We start from the raw sequence: 19,253 nt of genomic DNA, 5'->3' as shown, positions 1-19,253 counted from the left end.
ATCCTGGAGACAAGAAGCCATTAGGCACATCACCAGTGGATTACTCAACACTGACCTCCACGAAAAAAAAAAATTAGGAGACAATTTAGTTCAGAGCTAGTTTGGAGGAAAAAATTCAACAGGAAAAACTGCACTATCCAAATGGAGTCACTCATTCCAACCCTTAGGGAGCATGGGTTCATTAGCTGCACCACTGTACACTGAAGCCGGCCTTTCCAAGATCCTCTGGTATAAGGCCAACTCCTAGTTCTGGCAAAGGCATTCTCTTTAAGTAGAGACAAAAATAACTATTTCTACTAGCTCCTGCCATGTTCAGAGGTTCAAACTCTTGAAAATAAATTCAAAAATGGTATCTTCTGAACAATTTGTGTTTTCTGACTTTTACCACCACTTATATTCTGCTTTGTAAAGAACAATTGGTCCTTTTAACTAGTATGCTCTCGCTATTACAATTTGTCCGCCTTTCCTATACCAAATTACTATAGGCTAAGAAACTTACAAACCAGACTAGGTGGCATTCTTAACTTCCTCAACACAAAGAAATTTTCAAATAAATGGGGAAAACGGCAACACAGGCTTAAGTAGGTTTTTCTTGAGAGGCACTGACCTCTTACTTGGATCTATGAGTTATCAAGCAAGGGAAACACCCGGCATCACAGCACATTTATTTGGAATCTACGTCCTTGGCCCTATAGCTAGTGATCTTATACCCACCTAGAACCCGGAAGGACAGGACAAATAAGGTATTTACAAGACAGGAACGGGAAACTGCACGTGAGAAAGAAAACAAGCTGGGAACACGGCTTAGTGGTAGAGTGCTTGTCTATCATGCATGAAGACCTGGGTTTGATTCCTCAGCATCACGTAAATAGAAAAGGCTGGAAGTGGCGCTGTGGTTCAAGTGCTAAGAGTGCTGGCTTTGAGCCAAAGTAGCTCAATGCCTAGGCCCTGAGTTCAAACCCCAGTTGAAAAAGGAAAGAAAGAAAACAGCAGGAGCTCCGCAGAAAAGACCACTCTACTCACCAGACAACAGTAACTCCTTTACCCTAATGACAACTCCTGCAGAACCCTTTCGAGGTCAGCCCACCAGGCCACACCAGTGACTCACAGTGTATGCAGACCTTTTGCCTCCTACTGGATTCCTAAAGCTCAGTATTTATTCATAGATGGCTAAAGACCTACTGAAGCACTTACTTCACCTCTCAGATGCCATGTCATTATTAAATCTTTTTCTACCCTTCAAAACACACAGCCACACACACAAAAGGACAGAAGGAATGGAAAGAACAGAGGAAAGGGAGAGAAGAAAAAGCAAGGGGGAGGAAGACAGGAAAGGGGAGGGAGGGAAGAACAGGAGAAAAGGCGAGGGGAAATGAGAAAAAGAGGGGCCAAAGAGGAGATGAGAGAGAGGGAGGGAGGAGGGAGGGAGGGACCCTTGGAACAGCCAAAAAAAAAAAAAGAGCTCAAGAAACAAAAAGGAAGCAACAGAAAACATCTTACATTTAATTCGAGAGAAGATAAAAGTAAAAACATACCAGTAAGCACCAACCAAAGAAAACTAATATAGCTATATTAACTATAGAAGGTCATAACAAAAGAGCATTAAGGTAGAGAATGACAATTCACAATAACGTTAGACAATCCTTTTCAATCATTTAACACTATTAAGCACTAAGCAACTTTGCTCAAGTTTTAAGTCTATTGTTTGAAAATCCAAGTAAGAAAACCTTAAAGTGTATAGTATCAGAAAGTTACTAGTATGTAATGAATCAAAAGGGATACTCCAAATTCCAACTTAATTTCAAATCTACTTTTTCCTAACAGACTTTAAGCCAGGCGCTGGTGGCTCACAACTGAAATCTTAGCTACTCAGAGGAGGCTGAGATCTAAGGATTGTGGTGCAAAGCGAGCCCAGGCAAGAAGAAAGGCCAGCCACCAGAAAACTGGAAGTAGCATTGTGGCTTAAAGTGGTAGTGCGCTAGCCTTGAGCAAAGAAACTCAGGGATAGTGCCCAGGCCCCATGATTGAACAAGAAAGAAAGAAAGAAAAATTTAAAGTTACCTTTTGTGAGAGCTGAAGAGTCTTCCTTTTTCTTCCTTGTATATAGAGATCTCTTTCTGCCTCACCTTTCTCCATCCGAAAGGCTTCTAACTTCCTAAAAAATTTAACCAGTTACAATGGTTATGGAACTGTTATCAAAAAATAAAAATTAAACTGGGTGCTGGTAGCTCCTAGCTACTCAGGAGGCTGAGATCTGAGGCTCACGGTCCAAAACCAGCCCCACAGCAAACTCCATGAGACTCTTAATCTCCAATTAACCACCAGAAAGCCACAAGTGGTTGAGCAGAAGAGCTCAGGGACAGCCCAGGCCCAGACTTCAAGCCCCATGACCAACAAGAACAAAAATAAATAAATAAAAATTAATCTCTATTAATCCGTAAGTGTTAAGTTTATTATTACTGGGTGTTTTTTTTTTTTCTTTTTCGTCTGGCTAGAACTCAGGGAACTTGAGCTTGATTGCTGTTACTCGATCAACTGAGTCACACATCCTGTCTTTTTTTTTTTTTAAATAGGTAATGGGATGTTGAGCCTTTCAGATTTTTTTTTTTTTTTACACAGGCTGACCTCATATCTTGATATTCTGATCTCTGCTTGCTAACGGCAATACACACGTGAGCCCACTGGTGCTCAGCAAGCTTTACATTTAAATTAACACAGAAAATTTTCTAAGTTAAACTAGTTTAAAACTAGTTTAAAAATTCATACAGGGGGGCTGGGGATATGGCCTAGTGGCAAGAGTGCTTGCCTCATATACATAAGGCCCTGGGTTCGATTCCCCAGTACCACATATACAGAAAATGGCCAGAAGTGGCGCTGTGGCTCAAGTGGCAGAGTGCTAGCCTTGAGCAAAAAGAAGCCAGGGACAGTGCTCAGGCCCTGAGTCCAAGCCCCAGGACTGGCAAAAAAAAAAATTCATACAGGGGGGCTGGGAATGTGGCTTAGTGGCAGAGTGCTCGCCTGGCATGCATGATGCCGTAGGTTCAATTCCTCAGTACCACATAAACAGAAAAAGTCTCTAGTGCTAGCCTTGAGCAAAAGAAGCTTAGGGCCCAGGCACTAAGTTCAAGCCGTAGGACTAGCAAAAGAGTAAAAAGCTAAGGATGCTGCAACCTCCAGGAGGACCATCTTCAACTATGAACACTTCTAATGAGGTGGTCAGCTAGAACAGGTGTCTTAGATCGTGAATATATGCGCAATTCATTCACTGTATAGGATTTCTATTACTGCTGGGTGAAGACAAATACAAAAACAAATAGAATGTTTTCTACTGAAAGCAATATAATGAATGTATGTACACACCTTTATCTTCTACCTCCATGTATAACAATGCATACCTACTTTTATAGTTAGAAAACTTTTTTTCGGGGCTGGGAATGTGGCCTAGTCGTAGAGTGCTTGCCTAGCATGCATGAAGCCCTGAGTTCAATTCCTCAGTACCACATATATAGAAAAGGCCAGAAGTGGCGCTGTGGCTCAAGTGGTAGAGTGCTAGCCTTGAGCAAAAAGAAGCCAGGGACAGTGCTCAGGCCCGGAGTCCAAGGCCCAGGACTGGAAAAAAAAAACAACAAAAAACACCTTTTTTTCAACTCTCTTAATTAATCCTTATCAAATGAAGCTAACAGAAAGTTACACAAAATTCACCACTGCTCCCATGAAGGTGAACGGTACCAAAGACCACTATTATCTCACTGACCATCTTTATAAAATGCCAAAGGATCTTCATGTTTTAATATAATACTTCACAAGAACTATGTATTTTTGGAGAACATCCTACTGAATCAAACAGTAAATTAACTCACAGTAACCTATTCTCTTCTTCTTTAGAAAGAGAATCCTGGGCTGGGAAGATAGCGTAGCGGCAAGAGCACTTGCCTCATATACATGAAGCCCTGGGTTCGATTCCCCAGCACCACATATATAAAAATGGCCAGAAACGGCACTGTAGCTCAAGTGGCAGAGTGCTAGCCTTGAGCAAAAAGAAGCCAAGGACAGTGCTCAGGCCCTGAGTCCAAGCCCCAGGACTGGCAAAAAAAGAAAGAAAAGAAAGAGAACCTCAAATTTTAGCCAGATTCTTTGCAGCCCCAAGTAGAAATTGTATTACTTAGGTTCATCAAGAGCTTACTATAGCCAGTAAAACTCTGTTCATTAAGTTATAAGCAGAAATGCCATGTGTCTGATTCAAAAAAGTTCCTTAAACTAGAAATGTCCTTTTTGACTTCTACTCATCTTCCTTCTTTTCATCTAAATCTTAACCTCGTCCCAGAAACTGACATATGATGGAAGAGCATCCCAGAAACTGGTAACTGATAAATGACGGTAGAACTTCAACAGCAGACTTCGACTAAGTGCTTGGAACATGAGCTCAAAAAACGAGATCAGAAACACAGATGCTTGAGACACTAATTAGGTAGGGAACTGGGGTTCCAATCATAAGTTCCTTCCAGTTTTCCTTTCAAGAAGAGAATGCTGGGCTGGTAATGTGGCTTAGTGGTAGAGTTATTGCCTGGCATGCATGAAGCCCTGGGTTCCATTCCTCAGCACCACACACACAGAAAAAGCTGGAAGTGGGCAATGTGGCTCAAGAGGTAGAGAGCGGCTAGCCTTGAGCGAAAAGAAGCCAGGGACAGTGCTCAGGCCCTGAGTCGAAGCCCTAGGACTGGCAAGAGAGAGAGAGAGAGAGAGAGAGAGAGAGAGAGAGAGAGAGAGAGAGAGAGAGAGAGAGATGCTTCTGTGTTTAAGGAACTATATTCTTCAGATCTTGATACCTGATACCATTTGCCCTTTTTTGTTTTAACAATGAAAAAAGTCCCCCAATGCTACTTTTGTTCTGGTAATGATGAGATGCAGACCCTAATTTAAGACTTGATCACACAGTGTGTGTACATGACAGTGATACACACAATGTACTTTGGCAGGAGGATCCTTGAGACCCGGGGGTGGAGGTGGGAGAGAGACACACATGACAGAGAGATGAAAGGGAGTGGGGAGGAAGAGAAAAAGAGGAAAGAGGTAGAGGGTAGCAGGAAGGAAGGAAAGGAACTAACAAGATAAACTATAACATCTTTCCCATGGCCAATAGAACAAGGATGCTATGAAAGACGACTACAGAAGAGACCTCAGTGGACCAAGCATGCTGGCCAATACAAGCCCAGCTAAGGCAAAAAATTACCAATCTATCCCTACCTCTCATCTCAAAAAACAAGCCGGGAAGCCCAGCTATGTGGGTCGAGCATACATATAATATGTACACTTAGGCGGGGCACCAGTGGCTCAGAGATCTAAAGGCTGAGATCTGAAGAAGCTCAGGGATAGGGCCCAGGCCCAGATTTCAAGCTCCAGGATGGGCACAAAATAGTAATAAAAGGGGAAAAAATGGAGGTCTACAGATGAGACAAAATTGACAATGAAAAAATTTTCCAGAGTGAAAAACTCAATAATTTTGACCTTTTCTACCACAATAAAAATATTACAAAAATATATATATTACCACAAAAGGCGGCATGACATTATATTAAAAAAATGCACTCATTAACTGACTCACAAAATGGTAAATAACCCCTCTGTACAACACCTTAAAAATAGTAAAAAAATTTTAACATATTGCCATTCAGTAAATCTCCACAATTATTTATACAACTAATCAAATGAAGAATATTCTTCACATGACAGTATTCTTATAGACACAAACAATGTAAATAGATATCCTAAAACAAACCTAAATATGCCTAGTGGTACCTCAGGCACAACCACTCTACGTTTCCAAGCCTGCAGATCACGTTCTGTAGCAATCTGGCTCCGTGGAGCATTCTGATGCATTTGACGAACACCTTCAACTTGCCCACTACGGCGCAGACCAATGTTTGGAGGAGACTGCATCTCTACGCTTTGTCTTCTAAAACCTAGGAAAAATTATTCAAAAAGTGAGTCCAAAGTAACTCAGTATGTAGCAAGCCTGTATTCCACCTAATTCAACATATACCAAAAGCAAATAAAAGCACTTACTGACAAAACTTTCTAAGAAAAATCTTATGTAACAATGAGCAAAAATGTAAAATACTGATAAGTAACTGTTAAAACTCAATTTCAACTGTATTACCTTCCTGAAATTATAAAGTATGTTTTTCCTTGTATTTGCGTGCGTGTGTGTGGTGTGTGTGCGCACTGGGTCTAGGGGCTTGAACTCGGTTCTGGGTGGTATCCCTTAGCTTTCTGGCTCAAGGCTGATACTCTACCACTCAAGCCAAACCTCTACCTCTAACTGCTGGCTAAATGGAGATCAAAATCCCTCAGATTTGTCTGCTCAGGTTAGCTCTGAACCATGCTCCTCAGATCTCAACCTCCTGAGGAGCTAGGATTAGAAGTAGGAGCTGTGTCTAGCTTATGTATGTCGTTATATATACTATTTTGTTTTTACAAAGATCAAAACAGAGGCTTTCAGATAAATTAGCACTGACAACAAGAGTCCTCACATCTAGGTGGATTTATAACATTCACCTTGACATTCTGAGCCACCAACCAGGCAGCAAATGTTTCACTTTCTCTTTAATCTCAATATAGTCATGTTAAGGTAAAATATTTCCCACACATGTGTTACTACCTCTTCGAGGAGTTCCTTCTCCATTGGGAAGTCCATTCGGAATAGAAGCCTGAGCCACTCCCAACCTTTGGTCTTGCTGCTGCTGCAACTGACGTATCACTCCATCAAGAAGGCTGGGCTCTGGGCTTCCTTCACCATTATCATGGGCTTCTAGACTGATAATCTGTTCTATTACTTCTCCATCACCTAAAATTCAGTACACAATTAGGTAATCACAATCTCAACCAGGGAAGAAACTAAAAAGGCTCAGCAGACCAGGATTAAAAATACAATAGTAAAGCACTTTAGCGTAGAGAGGCCCTGGGTTCCAATCCCAATACAGCAAAAACCAACAAAAGCTAACAATTGTCACAAGTCTTGTGTTGTTAAAAATGTAACCTGTTAGAAGGCAGGCACCAGTGGCTGTATCTTAGCTACTCAGAAAACTGAGGCCTGAAGGAGAGAGGTTCAGATAGCACAAGCCAAAAAGTTTTCTTTGGTAGCAACTCTGGGGCTTGATCTAGGCCTGAACGCTCTCTCTGAGCTCTTTTGTTCAAAGACTGCACTCCACCATGTTGAACTACAGCACCACTTCCAGTTTTCTGGAAAGAGTCTCAAGGTCTTTCCTGCCCAAGCTGGCTTTGAACCTTGATCCTCAGATGTCAGCCTCCTGAGTAGCTGGGATTATAGGCGAGAGCCACTGGTGCTCAGCCCCCAAAGTCTTAAGACTACTATAATTAACCAGCAAAACGGCTGGGCGGGAGGCATGTCTAAGTCATAGGACAATAACCATGAACAAGCCAAACACACACAAAACGTTAACCTATGAGAAAGACATATACACATTCATAATGAATTCAAAATAAAAATTCAAGAATAGTAAATGGGGGGGCTGGGGATATGGCCTAGTGGCAAGAGTGCTTGCCTCCCATACATGAAGCCCTAAGGTTCGATTCCCCAGCACCACGTATACAGAAAAAGCCAGAAGTGGCGCTGTGGCTCAAGTGGCAGAGTGCTAGCCTTGAGCAAAAAGAAGCCAGGGACAGGGCTCAGGGCCCTGAGTCCAAGGCCCAGGACCGGCCAAAAAAAAAAAAAAAAAAGACTAGTAAATGGGGCTGGGAACGTGGCCTAGTGGTAGAGTGCTTGCCTGGTATACATGAAGTCCTGGGTTCGATTCCTCAGCACCACATATATAGAAAAGGCCAGAAGCAGCACTGTGGCTCAAGTGGTAGAGTGCTAGCCTTGAGCAAAAAGAAGCCAGGGACAGGGCTCAGGGCCCTGAGTTCAAGCTCCAGGACAGAAAAAAAAAAAAAAAAAAAAAGGAATAAATGCCACCAAAACAACAACAAAAAACACACACCAGCCTCTGAAATTCTGGGAGCAGGAGCAAGAAATTTTAACTCTTACAATCCTATAAATTATCGTTATGCTAATCCCCCATTATGCTATTCATTTATACACAACATACTTCACTAAAACTTACTAAAGGAGGGTGTCTGGTTGGGTAATTTCTGACTTAGAAACAAGTAAGGATATTTAACTTCTTCTCCACTGCCTCAAAGTTTAAAAAAAAAATGGAGGTGGGTGAGGACCTTTAAAATCCTCAAAAGACAATAGCAAGTGGTACTCACTAGACACTATGTTGAAAATGAACTTGTGGGTGGGGATGGGAGGGAAAATCTGGGAAAGATCAAGGGAAGTGGTGGCAACTGGCCTGACTTACATAACTCTAACCCCTCTGTATATCACCTTTATAATAACATTTTTTTTTAATATTAATGACAGGAAAGATAGAAGATGGCAGATCAGAAGACTCTGGCAATATAGAAGAGTACCAAGGTGCCCAATAACTGATGAAGTGACACATACTTGGTACATATATGACATGCAGTATTGCTCATCTATGAAGAAAAATGAAACTTCATGGAAATGGATGAAAAGTTGAAGATTATCATGGTGATCAAGGTAAATTCAGAAAGTCAACTACTAAATGTTTTTGCTCACTTGGGGAATTTAAAGACATACATATTTTTGATACAGAAATACAGATATAGATATATAGATATACATAGAACTTGACTGAAATTGTAAGACTGTTTAGAGGGATGAGGAGAGTAGAGGAGGGAAGGACAGTGATAGATGATACCAAAATATAGTGGGCTTCTCTATGAAATAAATAAAATTACTTCCCCCAGAGAGGAAAAAGATTTATAGTCTTCACCCTTTTCCATGGGGGGGGGGGGGGGGGGACACGGACGGGACACGACCGATCTCTAACACTTTTTTGGACACAGCACACACAACACTTTAGATGTAAACTCCTTAAATATCAGAGTAATTGTTAGTATTTGGTATAGTTGAACAATATTAAATCAGGGTTCAACTCATAAAGATTTAAGTACTCCTGAAAGTACCTTACCACCAAAAGCAAAGCACTGGAAAACAAGGACTTTCAAACATTAGACAAGGGGCAAGGAAGACAGGACTATAACAGCCAAAAGAAAGAAAACAAAGTAGACAAACCCATTAACTTCTCTGGGTTATTACCCAGAAGTGGCTTGTAGGACCATGGTTGGAAGCTAGCCCAGACAGCCAAAGTCCATGAGATTGTTATCTCCAAACACCCACCAAAAAGCTGGCAGTGGGAGCTGTGGCTCCAGTAGTAGAACACCAGTCTTAAGCAACAAAGCAAAAAAGGAGAATGCTCAGGCCCTGAATTCAAGCTCCAGGACGGGGGGGGGGGGGGGGGGGGGGGGGAATATCCACACAATACTTACACTCCTATCTCATTGGACAAGATAGAGGTCAGATGGTGAGAAGACAGGAAATAATCAACAGAGTGAACTGCCTTGACCAGAGATATACAGTGGAACTCACTGCATTCTTTGGTTAAATATTGATCCTATTAAACTGGGAATAAAAGAGCAGTGTGCTCCCAAACTCCCATGGCTCTCAGAGCTGGAGTTCAAATCCCTACCTAGTAGAATAGGACTCCACGTTACAAAGCACTACTGCTATATACATACTTCAAAATTTAACATGTGAATACTTAGACTCAAGGACAAGCCAGTAAAGTACAAAACAAAGTAAAAGCTACCCGGGCTTTGATCTGGACAGGTTCCACCTGTGCTTCTCCATAATCAACACAAATGTCACACTGTAAAAACATAATCCTCAGTACTGACCTAAGGGAAGACAGCTGTGACCGTGTATATACCTTAAAATGTTGTTGACAAACACAGTGACCAACTCTACCCTAGAACACCTTTAATGCTGTTTTTGCTTATTACTAAAGCTAAAACTCAGGGCGCTAAGTTGCTAAGCAAGTGCTCTACCACATGCCTAGAGCCCTTTTTGCTTATTTTTCTATTTGTTTTTTGGTCTGCAATAGGGCTTGAACTCAGGGCCTGGTCACTGTCCATGAGCTCTTTTGCTCAAAGCTAGTGCTCCACATCAATTTGAGCCATAGAACCACTTTTGGTTTTCTGGTGGTTAGTTGAAGGTTTTAAAATAAAATTTAAAAAAAAAATCTCATAGACTTTCCTGCCAGGGCCAGCTTTGATCTGCAATCCTCAGATCTGAACCTCCTAAGTAGCTAAAATTACAGACATGAGCCACCAGTGCCTGGTCTCGTGGTTCTTTTGTTGTTGTTGTTGTTGTTTTTTGCCAGTCCTAAGGCTTGAACTCAGGGCTTGCGCACTGTCCCTGGCTTCTTTTGTTCAAGCTAGCACTCTACCACTTGAGCCATGGTGCCATTTCCAGCTTATTCTGTTTATGTAGTGCTGCCAAGAATTGAATGCACGGTTTCATGTATGTTAGGCAAGCACCGTACCACTAAGGCCACATTCCCAACCCCCCTGGTCTTGTTTTTTTTAAAAATAGGATCTTGCATTTATGCCAGGCCACATAATCCATAATCCTTCCAAGCTTTCTACATAGTTGGGATGACAAAGGGGTACCACCACACACTCAACTGTTAATTGCTTGAGATAGTCTAGAAAAACTTTCTTCCCAAGTTGGTCTCAACACAGTAAAATTTCGCACCCCTATATAATTTATGTTAGCTAGTAAAAAACAGCTTGAAAAGGTTTCTCAGAGTGACATGTACAGAAGTACTAGCAATACAAATTATAACCCGCTGGACAACCCAAAAGCCCATCCCCAAAGCATAAGGAAGCACATCAATGAACAGCCATTAGATGTGATGCCATGACAATGAAATCAGAAAATAACAGAGTATTAAATACCTCAACTGTGCTAATTATCAGTGCTTCTGAAAGAGAACACACCATTCTTAGAAAACATAAAATACATATAAATAGGCATGAGGTATTCATAACTTAATTTATAAACAGTTTGTATACTTAAAGAAGGAACAAGTATCACAAACTGTTAATGATTGCTGAGCTTTCATATGGCACTTTTTTGATAAATTTTATGTGAGAAAACAATACAACTTTGAACTTACTTGTGGCCACATATCCTAGCTGTGGAACCAAATGTTCATCTGCAGAATTTTCTCGACCTGGTACTAATCTCTGATATTTAGTTGGATGAGGATTTCCATCTACATCTACTAAGAACGGTGGAGGCATAAGATGAGGAGCCTGCTGAGTTTGCTCATCCAAGACATAATTATTAGAATCTCTAATCAATGGTCGATAGTCAGTATGGAAGAACATCTGATCAGGAATCTAAAAAATTGAAGTTGACAGGATGACACTATGAGGTTTATATGTGAAAGAAAGCAAATCTTAAACAGTTAATTCAAATTAAAAGTACATCAACTTTTGCCAAATTAATTATTTATTTTATATGGTACAAGAAAATATTAAAAATGACCTTTTCGTATGGTTTGCTGCATCCAAAACCAAATATTAGAAGATGTCCATGAGAATCTGTACAGGCAAAATGCTGTCCATCCTGTGAAAACTTACAATCAAATACAGCTCCATGTCCCTGCCCTTCGATCTAGAAAAACCAAAGAGAAAAATGTTAGGCCCAACCTTTTGCCAAGTGCTTTTGCTATGTAAACTTTCCAACATGGGATAATTTAAGTTATTTTCACCCTTGTTCTTTTTTGTGTGTGTGCTGACAAACAGAGCTTGAACTCAGGGCTTGGCACTAATTCCTTAGATTTTGGTTGTTCTTTTGTTGGTCCGTCATTGAACTCTGGGCATGGGCGCTGTCCCTGAGCAATTCAGCTCAAGGATAGCACTCTACCACTTGAGCCACCATGCCACTTCCGGCTTTCTGGTGGTTAACTAGAGATAAGAGTCTCATGGACTTTCCTGCCCAGGCTGGCTTTGCACCATAATCCTCAGATCTCAGCCTCCTGAGTACCTGGCATTACAGATATGAGCCATTGTTGCCGGGCTTGTCCCTTAGCTTTTTTTGTTCAAGGCTAACACTCTACCACTTGAGACACAGTTTCATTTTCAGCTTTTCAGTGTTTAGCTGGAGATAAGAGTCAAACTGTGTGCAATAAACCCACAACCAAGTGCACTGGATTTCTTGTACTTTCCTTCTGCTATTCTGTACATGAATTGCCATCTATTAGAACTCATAAAATCTGAATCATATTTTGAGTATGCGAGAGAAACTCTAAAAACACAATAGAGTGTTTTGTTGTCAAAAATATATAAAGGGCTGGGAATGTGGCTTAGCGGGAGAGTGCTTGCCTAGCATACACGAAGCCTTGGGTTCAATTCCTTAGCACCACATAAACAGAAATGGCCAGAAGTGGTGCTATGGCTGAAGTGGTAGAATGTTTGCCTTGAGCAAAAAGAAGCCAGGGACAGTGCTCAGGCCCTGAGTTCAAGGCCCAGAACTGGCAAAAAAAATTATGTGTGTGTATATGTGTATATATATATATGTGTGTGTGTGTGTATATATATGTATACACACACACATTGATTCCTAGCTATCATCTAGGGATATACGACAAATATTAGTTGCCATATAGTATTTTTACTGATAATTATTTTTATAGGTTTAATAAAATATTTCAATAATTTAAATTGGTAAGATTGCATAATTACCATAAATTTACCAAGTTAGCCATTGGCAGACACACAGTGACACACAAAAAGTTATTTAGCTAACTTCAGAAAATGTTTCTCTTGGGACTGGGGATATGGCCTAGTGGCAAGAGTGCTTGCCTCGCATACATGAGGCCCTGGGTTCAATTCCCCAGCACCACATATACAGAAAATGGCCAGAAGTGGCACTGTGGCTCAAGTGGCAGAGTGCTAGCCTTGAGCAAAAAGAAGCCAGGGACAGTGCTCAGGCCCTGAGTGCATGCCCCAGGATTGGCCAAAAGAAAATGTTTCTCTTAGGCCTACAGCAGGGCTTGGTGTTACAGGTCCTGTGTAGTAAGCATGAGGCCGTAACTTCAAAGCCCAGTACTGCAGAAGAGTCGTGTGTGTGTGTGTGTGTGTGTGTGTGTGTGTGTGTGTCTGTCTGTCTGTCTGTCTCTCTCATCCTCCTTCCTTCTCTTCTCTTTTTCTAAGTCCTAGGGCTTGAACTCAGGGCCTACTCACTCTCCCTGAGCTTCTTTTGCTCAAGGCTAGCACACTCTACCACTTGAGCCACAGGGCAATTCCTGGCTTTTTCTTTTTATGTGGTACAAGCAAGCACTCTACCATCAAGCCACATTCCCAGCCCAGAGAAACATCTTTCTCAAAAATCAACTACACAGAATTTTATGTGAATACACACACATGGCTGCCAGATACTGATTAGGCTTTGAGTAGCCTGCCTACTACAAAACTGCTAAATCACACGAATACATTTCTGGGTGAGTCTAACAGTTCAAGTACCCTGCATAAATGCCAGCACGGCACAAAGACACCCCAACTGGACTCACCATATTAAAATAATGTTTCATCTTGACACCTTTAGTTATGTCCCATATAAATATGTTGCCATCATGTCCTGCAGATAACATAATTCTGGAATCAAAGGGATGGGTCTCCAAAACAAATACTTCATCAGCATGTCCCTTTATTTAATAAAGTCATAACATTAAGAGTTTGCAAGTTTTAAATTAAAAAATAAACAAAAAACAAAAGAATACATTTTCATATGATTTAAGAGCTATAAAAATGTACTAGTGACAATATTAGATACATTATTATATATTATTTATTAAAATTCCTACTCAACTGATTATTTAAATGAAATGCCAGTCCACTAATATTATGATTCCAGAAATAAAGAGTTCAAAAATTTTTCTATCCTGTCTAGGAGCTGGGGAGGAATGGGAAAGAAGGTAGAGGGTGACAGATGGAAGGAGTGACTATGATCAACATGAACTATACAAATAAATGATATGCTAAACTTAATCCCCTTTGTATGACTACTTGAAAACAGTAAGTATACATAAATGTAACAGAAATTACCCACCAGTAAGTTATGAAGCAGCTGTCCAGTATAAGAGTCCCACACTTTAAGGACATGATCATTAACAGCTGTGACAACAATGCTGTCATCTTGATTCCAAGCTATCATTGTTACTTTGGGTTTCATAAATCTTTCCTCTTCTGAAGACAGGTCCCTAACCAAAATAAGCACACAATATATAAAATCATATGGATGGTAGGCTACAAAGAAATATAACCCATAACCCATGAAAATTAAAAGTAACTAAAGAAATCACTTCATGTGTCCATTGAACCAGCCCTATGGAGGTTGACTCATAATTTCCTAGAAACAGATTAGGGTAAGCCAGGGGGACAGGGAGTAATTTAGCAGCAATTCTGTGCACTAAATGAGATTTTGAAACATTTCTGTTGCTGCTGTGGAAAGGATTCATTTTTCTCGTTAACATTTTTTTTTTGGGGGGGGGGCAGTCCTGGGCCTTGGACTCATGGCCTGAGCACTCACTGTCCCTGGCTTCCTTTTGCTCAAGGCTAGCACTCTGCCACTTGAGCCACAGTGCCACTTCTGGCCGTTTTCTGTATATGTGGTGCTGGGGAATTGAACCCAGGGCCTCATGTATACGAGGCGAGCACTCTTGCCACTAGGCCATATCCCCAGCCCATCGTTAACATTTTCAATTATTCCCTTCTCAATACAGTAAGTATAACACTAACACTTCAACTATTTCTCCAGAAGACATGAAATTTTGGTAGAACAGAAAAGTAATCTTTGGGGCTGGGAATGTGGCTTAGTGATAAAGTACTTGCCTAGAATGCATGAAACCCTGGGTTCAATTCCTCAGTAACACATGAACAGAAAAGGCTAAAAGTGGTGCTGTGGCTCAAGTGGTAAGAGTGCTAGCCTTGAGCACAGAAAAGCTCAGGGACAGAGCCCAGTCCCTGAGTTCAAGCACCAGGACAAGAAAAGAAAGAAAGAAAGAAAGAAAGAAAAATAATCTTTGGGGCTGGGGATATGGCCTAGTGGCAAGAGTGCCTGCCTCATATACATGAGGCCCTGGGTTCGATTCCCCAGCACCACATATACAGAAAATGGCCAGAAGTGGCGCTGTGGCTCAAGTGGCAGAGTGCTAGCCTTGAGCAAAAAAAGAAGCCAGGGACAGTGCTCAGGCCCTGAGTCTAAGCCCCAGGACTGGCAAAAAAAAAAAAAGAAAAGAAAAATAATCTTTGTATCCCCACAGTCTAGAAAAATACCTGACACACACTCAAATGGTGTAACTATAAATGTGTATTTCACTATTCCTCTGGATCTCTAGGCAAAAGAGAAAGAACTGGACCTGAATCTACAAGGTTTTACAGTCTTTACAAAAGTGGTAAAGGGTGGGGGTGGGGGGGAACCTTTGTAAAATAGGGGAATCAGTACTAAACTGGGGAGCAGGGCATTAATTGGTGCTAAAATCATACAACATAATCTAAAAATTATAAGCATCTAGAATATTTTCCTTAATGAAGAAAAAGCTGTAAGAATACAGAATGTGTGCGTGTGACAGCTACTTAGGCAAGCACCATAGCAACCGAAGAAAAGCTTAAGTCTACTGAAACTGGCCATGGGATCAGAACAACACAAGAGATCAAACCAAAGATTCAAGACTTTCCTTTCACTTTAAAGCCTTTCCAAAAATGTTGCTCTTCTCACATAAATTGCTCAAAATTACCACTGACACAAAATTCATCATTCTAGGGACTGGGGATGTGGCTTAGCGGTACAGTGCTTGCCTAGCATGCATGAAGCCCTGGGTTTGATTCCTCAGCACCACATAAACAGAAAAAGCCAGAAGGGGCACTGTGGCTCAAGAGCTAAAGTGCTAGCCTTGAGCAAAAAGAAGCCAGGGACAGAGCTCAGGACCTGAGTTCAAGCCCCAAGACTGGCAAAAAAAAAAAAAAACAGCAAAAAGAAAATCTTCATTCTACAAAACTCTATTGTTACAGATGATTCAACAGAAATGGCAACTTTAAAAAAAAGTGCGCAACCATCAATGAAAGGTCTATTAAGAAAACTGTACTCCATTTACACTTTACATGGACTATGGTATCAAGAAAACCAGACAGATTTCAGTGTTGTTTTAAAGTTATAGTCAAGTTTTGGCAATGATTTTCTTATTTAGCTTAATAAAATAATCATTTATTTACAGGGAAGTATGATTTCATATTATCTTCATCCCCATTCCCTTTCATTATTTAACCAAGAACAGGCAGGGCGTACTTTCATATTGAGATGCCTTTGGAATATTCAGATGGTGTTAATAACTTGCGTAACATAGTATTCTATCTCTTCTGCCCACTTCTCTCCTCCCCTGAGTATTCTTTCTGCCCTGCTTCTTCTCCCTGCTCCAGGATGAGAACTGCTTGGTCACAATGGACAGAAACCTTTAAAAGACCACAAAGCACTGTGTGTGGTTTTATTGAAAGTAGTAACTGCAGGCTTCATCCTCAGGAGGCCCAGCAAGGACTGAAGGAGGGCATCAGCCCAACTCTTCCCTTGAGGAGGAGAGGAGGTGGAGGTCAATTTAAAAATGTTCTGTGGGGGACTGGGAAGATGGCCTAGTGGCAAAGAGTGCTTGCCTCCTATACATGAAGCCCTGGGTTCGATTCCCCAGCACCACGTATATAGAAGATGGCCAGAAGTGGCGCTGTGGTTCAAGAGGCAGAGTGCTAGCCTTGAGCAAAAAGAAGCCAAGAGGGCTGGGAATATGGCCTAGTAGCAAGAGTGCTTGCCTCCCATACATGAAGCCCTGGGTTCGATTCCCCAGCACCACATATACAGAAAACGGCCAGAAGTGGCACTGTGGCTCAAGTGGTAGAGTGCTAGCCTTGAGCAAAAAGAAGCCAGGGACAGTGCTCAGGCCCCGAGTCCAAAGCCCAGGACTGGCAAAAAAAAAAAAAATGTTCTGTAGGGCTGAGGTTTGGCTCAGCAGTTAATAGCACCTGCCCAGCAAGTTGTACTTCAACTCAAGAAGACTGCATGTGTGCATACACGCGTGCACACACACACAGTGTTCTGTAAATACACAAGTTCAAGAGATACTTATGCCACTGGGACCTGGACCAAGTGGTTCAACCTGTCACTGTCACTCTAGTTGACCAGCCCAGATAAAGCATGCTCTCAATAGCACTGATTCAGAAGTCCACAGAAAGTTGACACTGATAAAGAAGTGGCAGCAGCTTTCAGACCAACTGGACCAGTGGAGAGGAGCTCATGATGGACATGTTCCCACACGCCCTGACTCAAGACCATGTCCAAGACAGCCAGCACTTGTCAAGTGAAATCTGCTGGGAGATCTATCTGGGGGAAGACAATCTCAGTGTCACAGGGAGAGAGAAGCGTAGGCCCAGCAACGGCCAACACTCCCAACCTTACAAAGCAGTTAGCAAGTAGGTACCAATTAAGTAGCACAACATTCCAACTTTTGTCTGCACATTTCTCATTGCCTCTTCCCTGGCAATAGTCATAAATTCGATTTCTCAGTATCACATAAACAGAAAAAGTGTCTGAAAGTTTCATAGGACTGTAGATTGAAAAAGTTTCCTTCAAAAACCATTTTAGAGCTCAAAATTTGGGCATGCAAAATATGTCATTATTTTATCACCATCCTCAGCTCTAAGCTAGTTTTTCACCAGGGGCTCACACCTGTAATCTAAGGTATTCAGGAAGCTGAAATCTAAAGATTGCAGTTCAAAGCCAGTTGGGCAGGAAAAGTCTATGAAGACTCAACATTCTGATCTCTAATTAACCAGCAAAAAGTCTCAAGTGGAGGTGTGGCATAGTAGAAGAGCACTAGCCTTGAGAAAAACAGCTGACAGTGAGTGCACTAGCCCTAATACCAGGATACATGTGTATACACACTCACACAACACATACTCCCGCCCAAATCCTATCATAAAGGAGTAAAATTGTCACACTTGTCAAACTTACTTTTCCATTTTGTTTTCTAACAAAAGGTTTTGTTTGCTTTTGCCAATCCTAGGACTTGAACCCTGGGCCTGGGTGCTGTCCCTGAGCTCCTTTTGCTCAAGGCTAGCACTCTGTCACTTAACCACTTCCAGTTTTGTCTGTGGTTAATTGAAGGTAAAGAGCCTCGTGGACTTTCCTGCCTGGGCTGGTTTTGAACAGTTATCCTCTTATCTCAGGCTCCTGAGTAGCTAGGATTACAGGTGTAAACCACCAGTACCAGGCTGTCAAGGAAGTTTTAAATGCAAAGCCTAAGAAAGAGGTCAACCTAGTAATGAAAATTCATTTTACACTTCCCAACATGAGTTTGGATATATAGGACAGACACTCAGTACATAGTAATTCACTTAGACCGTGGATCTTGTATGTGTGTATGTGTGTGTGTGTGTGTGTGTGTGTGTGTGTGCGCGCGCGCACCACTCCTGAGCACTGCCCCTTGGCTTCTTTTTCTCAAGGCAGGCACTCTACCACTTGAGCTACAGTGCCACTTTCGGCTTTTCCTGAGTAACTACTATTGGAGTACTACTCTTAGAAAGAAGGTACTGGCTTTGAACCGCCATCGTCAGATCTCAGCCTCCCGAGCAGCTAGGGTGACCTGCGTGAGCCACCAGTGCTCGGCCCCACGGCTTTTTATACTAGGTTAACCCCCTCAACAAATAACCAGCGCCTGCAGGAAGGACACTATGCCATACATACTTGTGACAATTCCAGCTTACCCTGAAATTCTGGTAGCCATATCCAACAAAATGCTTCTCCACTCCAACTGCTCAAATCTCCAAATCCGTGCTGTTCCATCTCTGCTACCACTCAGGAACCTTAAAATATTAAGAAAAAGATAAGTCTGCTCATACTTGCCAACATAGTCTATCATTAAAATCACCAGTACTGAGGAGGGGCCCATGTGATACATTGTCTGCCTTACTAGCACAGGCCCTGAGTTCAAACCCTTGTACTATCACCAGCAGAGTGCTGGCCTTGAGCAAAAAGAAGCCAGGGAAAGTGCTCAGGCCCTGAGTCCAAGCCCCAGGATTGGCCAAAAAAAAAATAAATAAATAAGAAGAAGAAGAAGAGATTCTTAACTTTTTTCCAGTAAAGTAGTTGATTTAGCCTAACAAATACCTTTGGTCATATAAACAACAAACATGACAATTCTTTTTTTTTTTTTTTTTGGCCAGTCCTGGGCCTTGGACTCAGGGCCTGAGCACTGTCCCGGGCTTCTTCCCGTTCA

The 19,253-nt window shown here is 41.7% G+C and overlaps 1 protein-coding gene across 3 annotated transcripts in view; it reads right to left on the bottom strand.

Annotated features, from left to right (window-relative positions):
* Positions 1–19,253, bottom strand: part of Brwd1 (bromodomain and WD repeat domain containing 1) — a 95,171-nt gene that overhangs the window by 55,735 nt on the left and 20,183 nt on the right. For 2 of the 3 annotated variants that reach the window (XM_048346220.1, XM_048346221.1), the window contains exons 13-20: positions 18,742–18,840; positions 14,045–14,195; positions 13,506–13,640; positions 11,480–11,608; positions 11,106–11,331; positions 6,659–6,844; positions 5,777–5,960; positions 2,062–2,155 (exon numbers count right to left, since the gene is read on the bottom strand). In XM_048346220.1, coding sequence (XP_048202177.1) covers positions 2,062–2,155; positions 5,777–5,960; positions 6,659–6,844; positions 11,106–11,331; positions 11,480–11,608; positions 13,506–13,640; positions 14,045–14,195; positions 18,742–18,840 — 1,204 coding nt within the window. Of the gene's footprint in view, positions 1–2,061; positions 2,156–5,776; positions 5,961–6,658; positions 6,845–11,105; positions 11,332–11,479; positions 11,609–13,505; positions 13,641–14,044; positions 14,196–18,741; positions 18,841–19,253 lie in introns of those variants that run through there. The other variant, XM_048346222.1, reaches the window with a different exon arrangement.

This window comes from Perognathus longimembris, chromosome 5, assembly GCF_023159225.1.
Source record: "Perognathus longimembris pacificus isolate PPM17 chromosome 5, ASM2315922v1, whole genome shotgun sequence".
Taxonomy (NCBI): Eukaryota; Metazoa; Chordata; class Mammalia; order Rodentia; family Heteromyidae; genus Perognathus; species Perognathus longimembris.
Note: the sequence above shows the minus strand (reverse complement) of the source record. Positions and strands in the feature narration are given on the sequence as shown.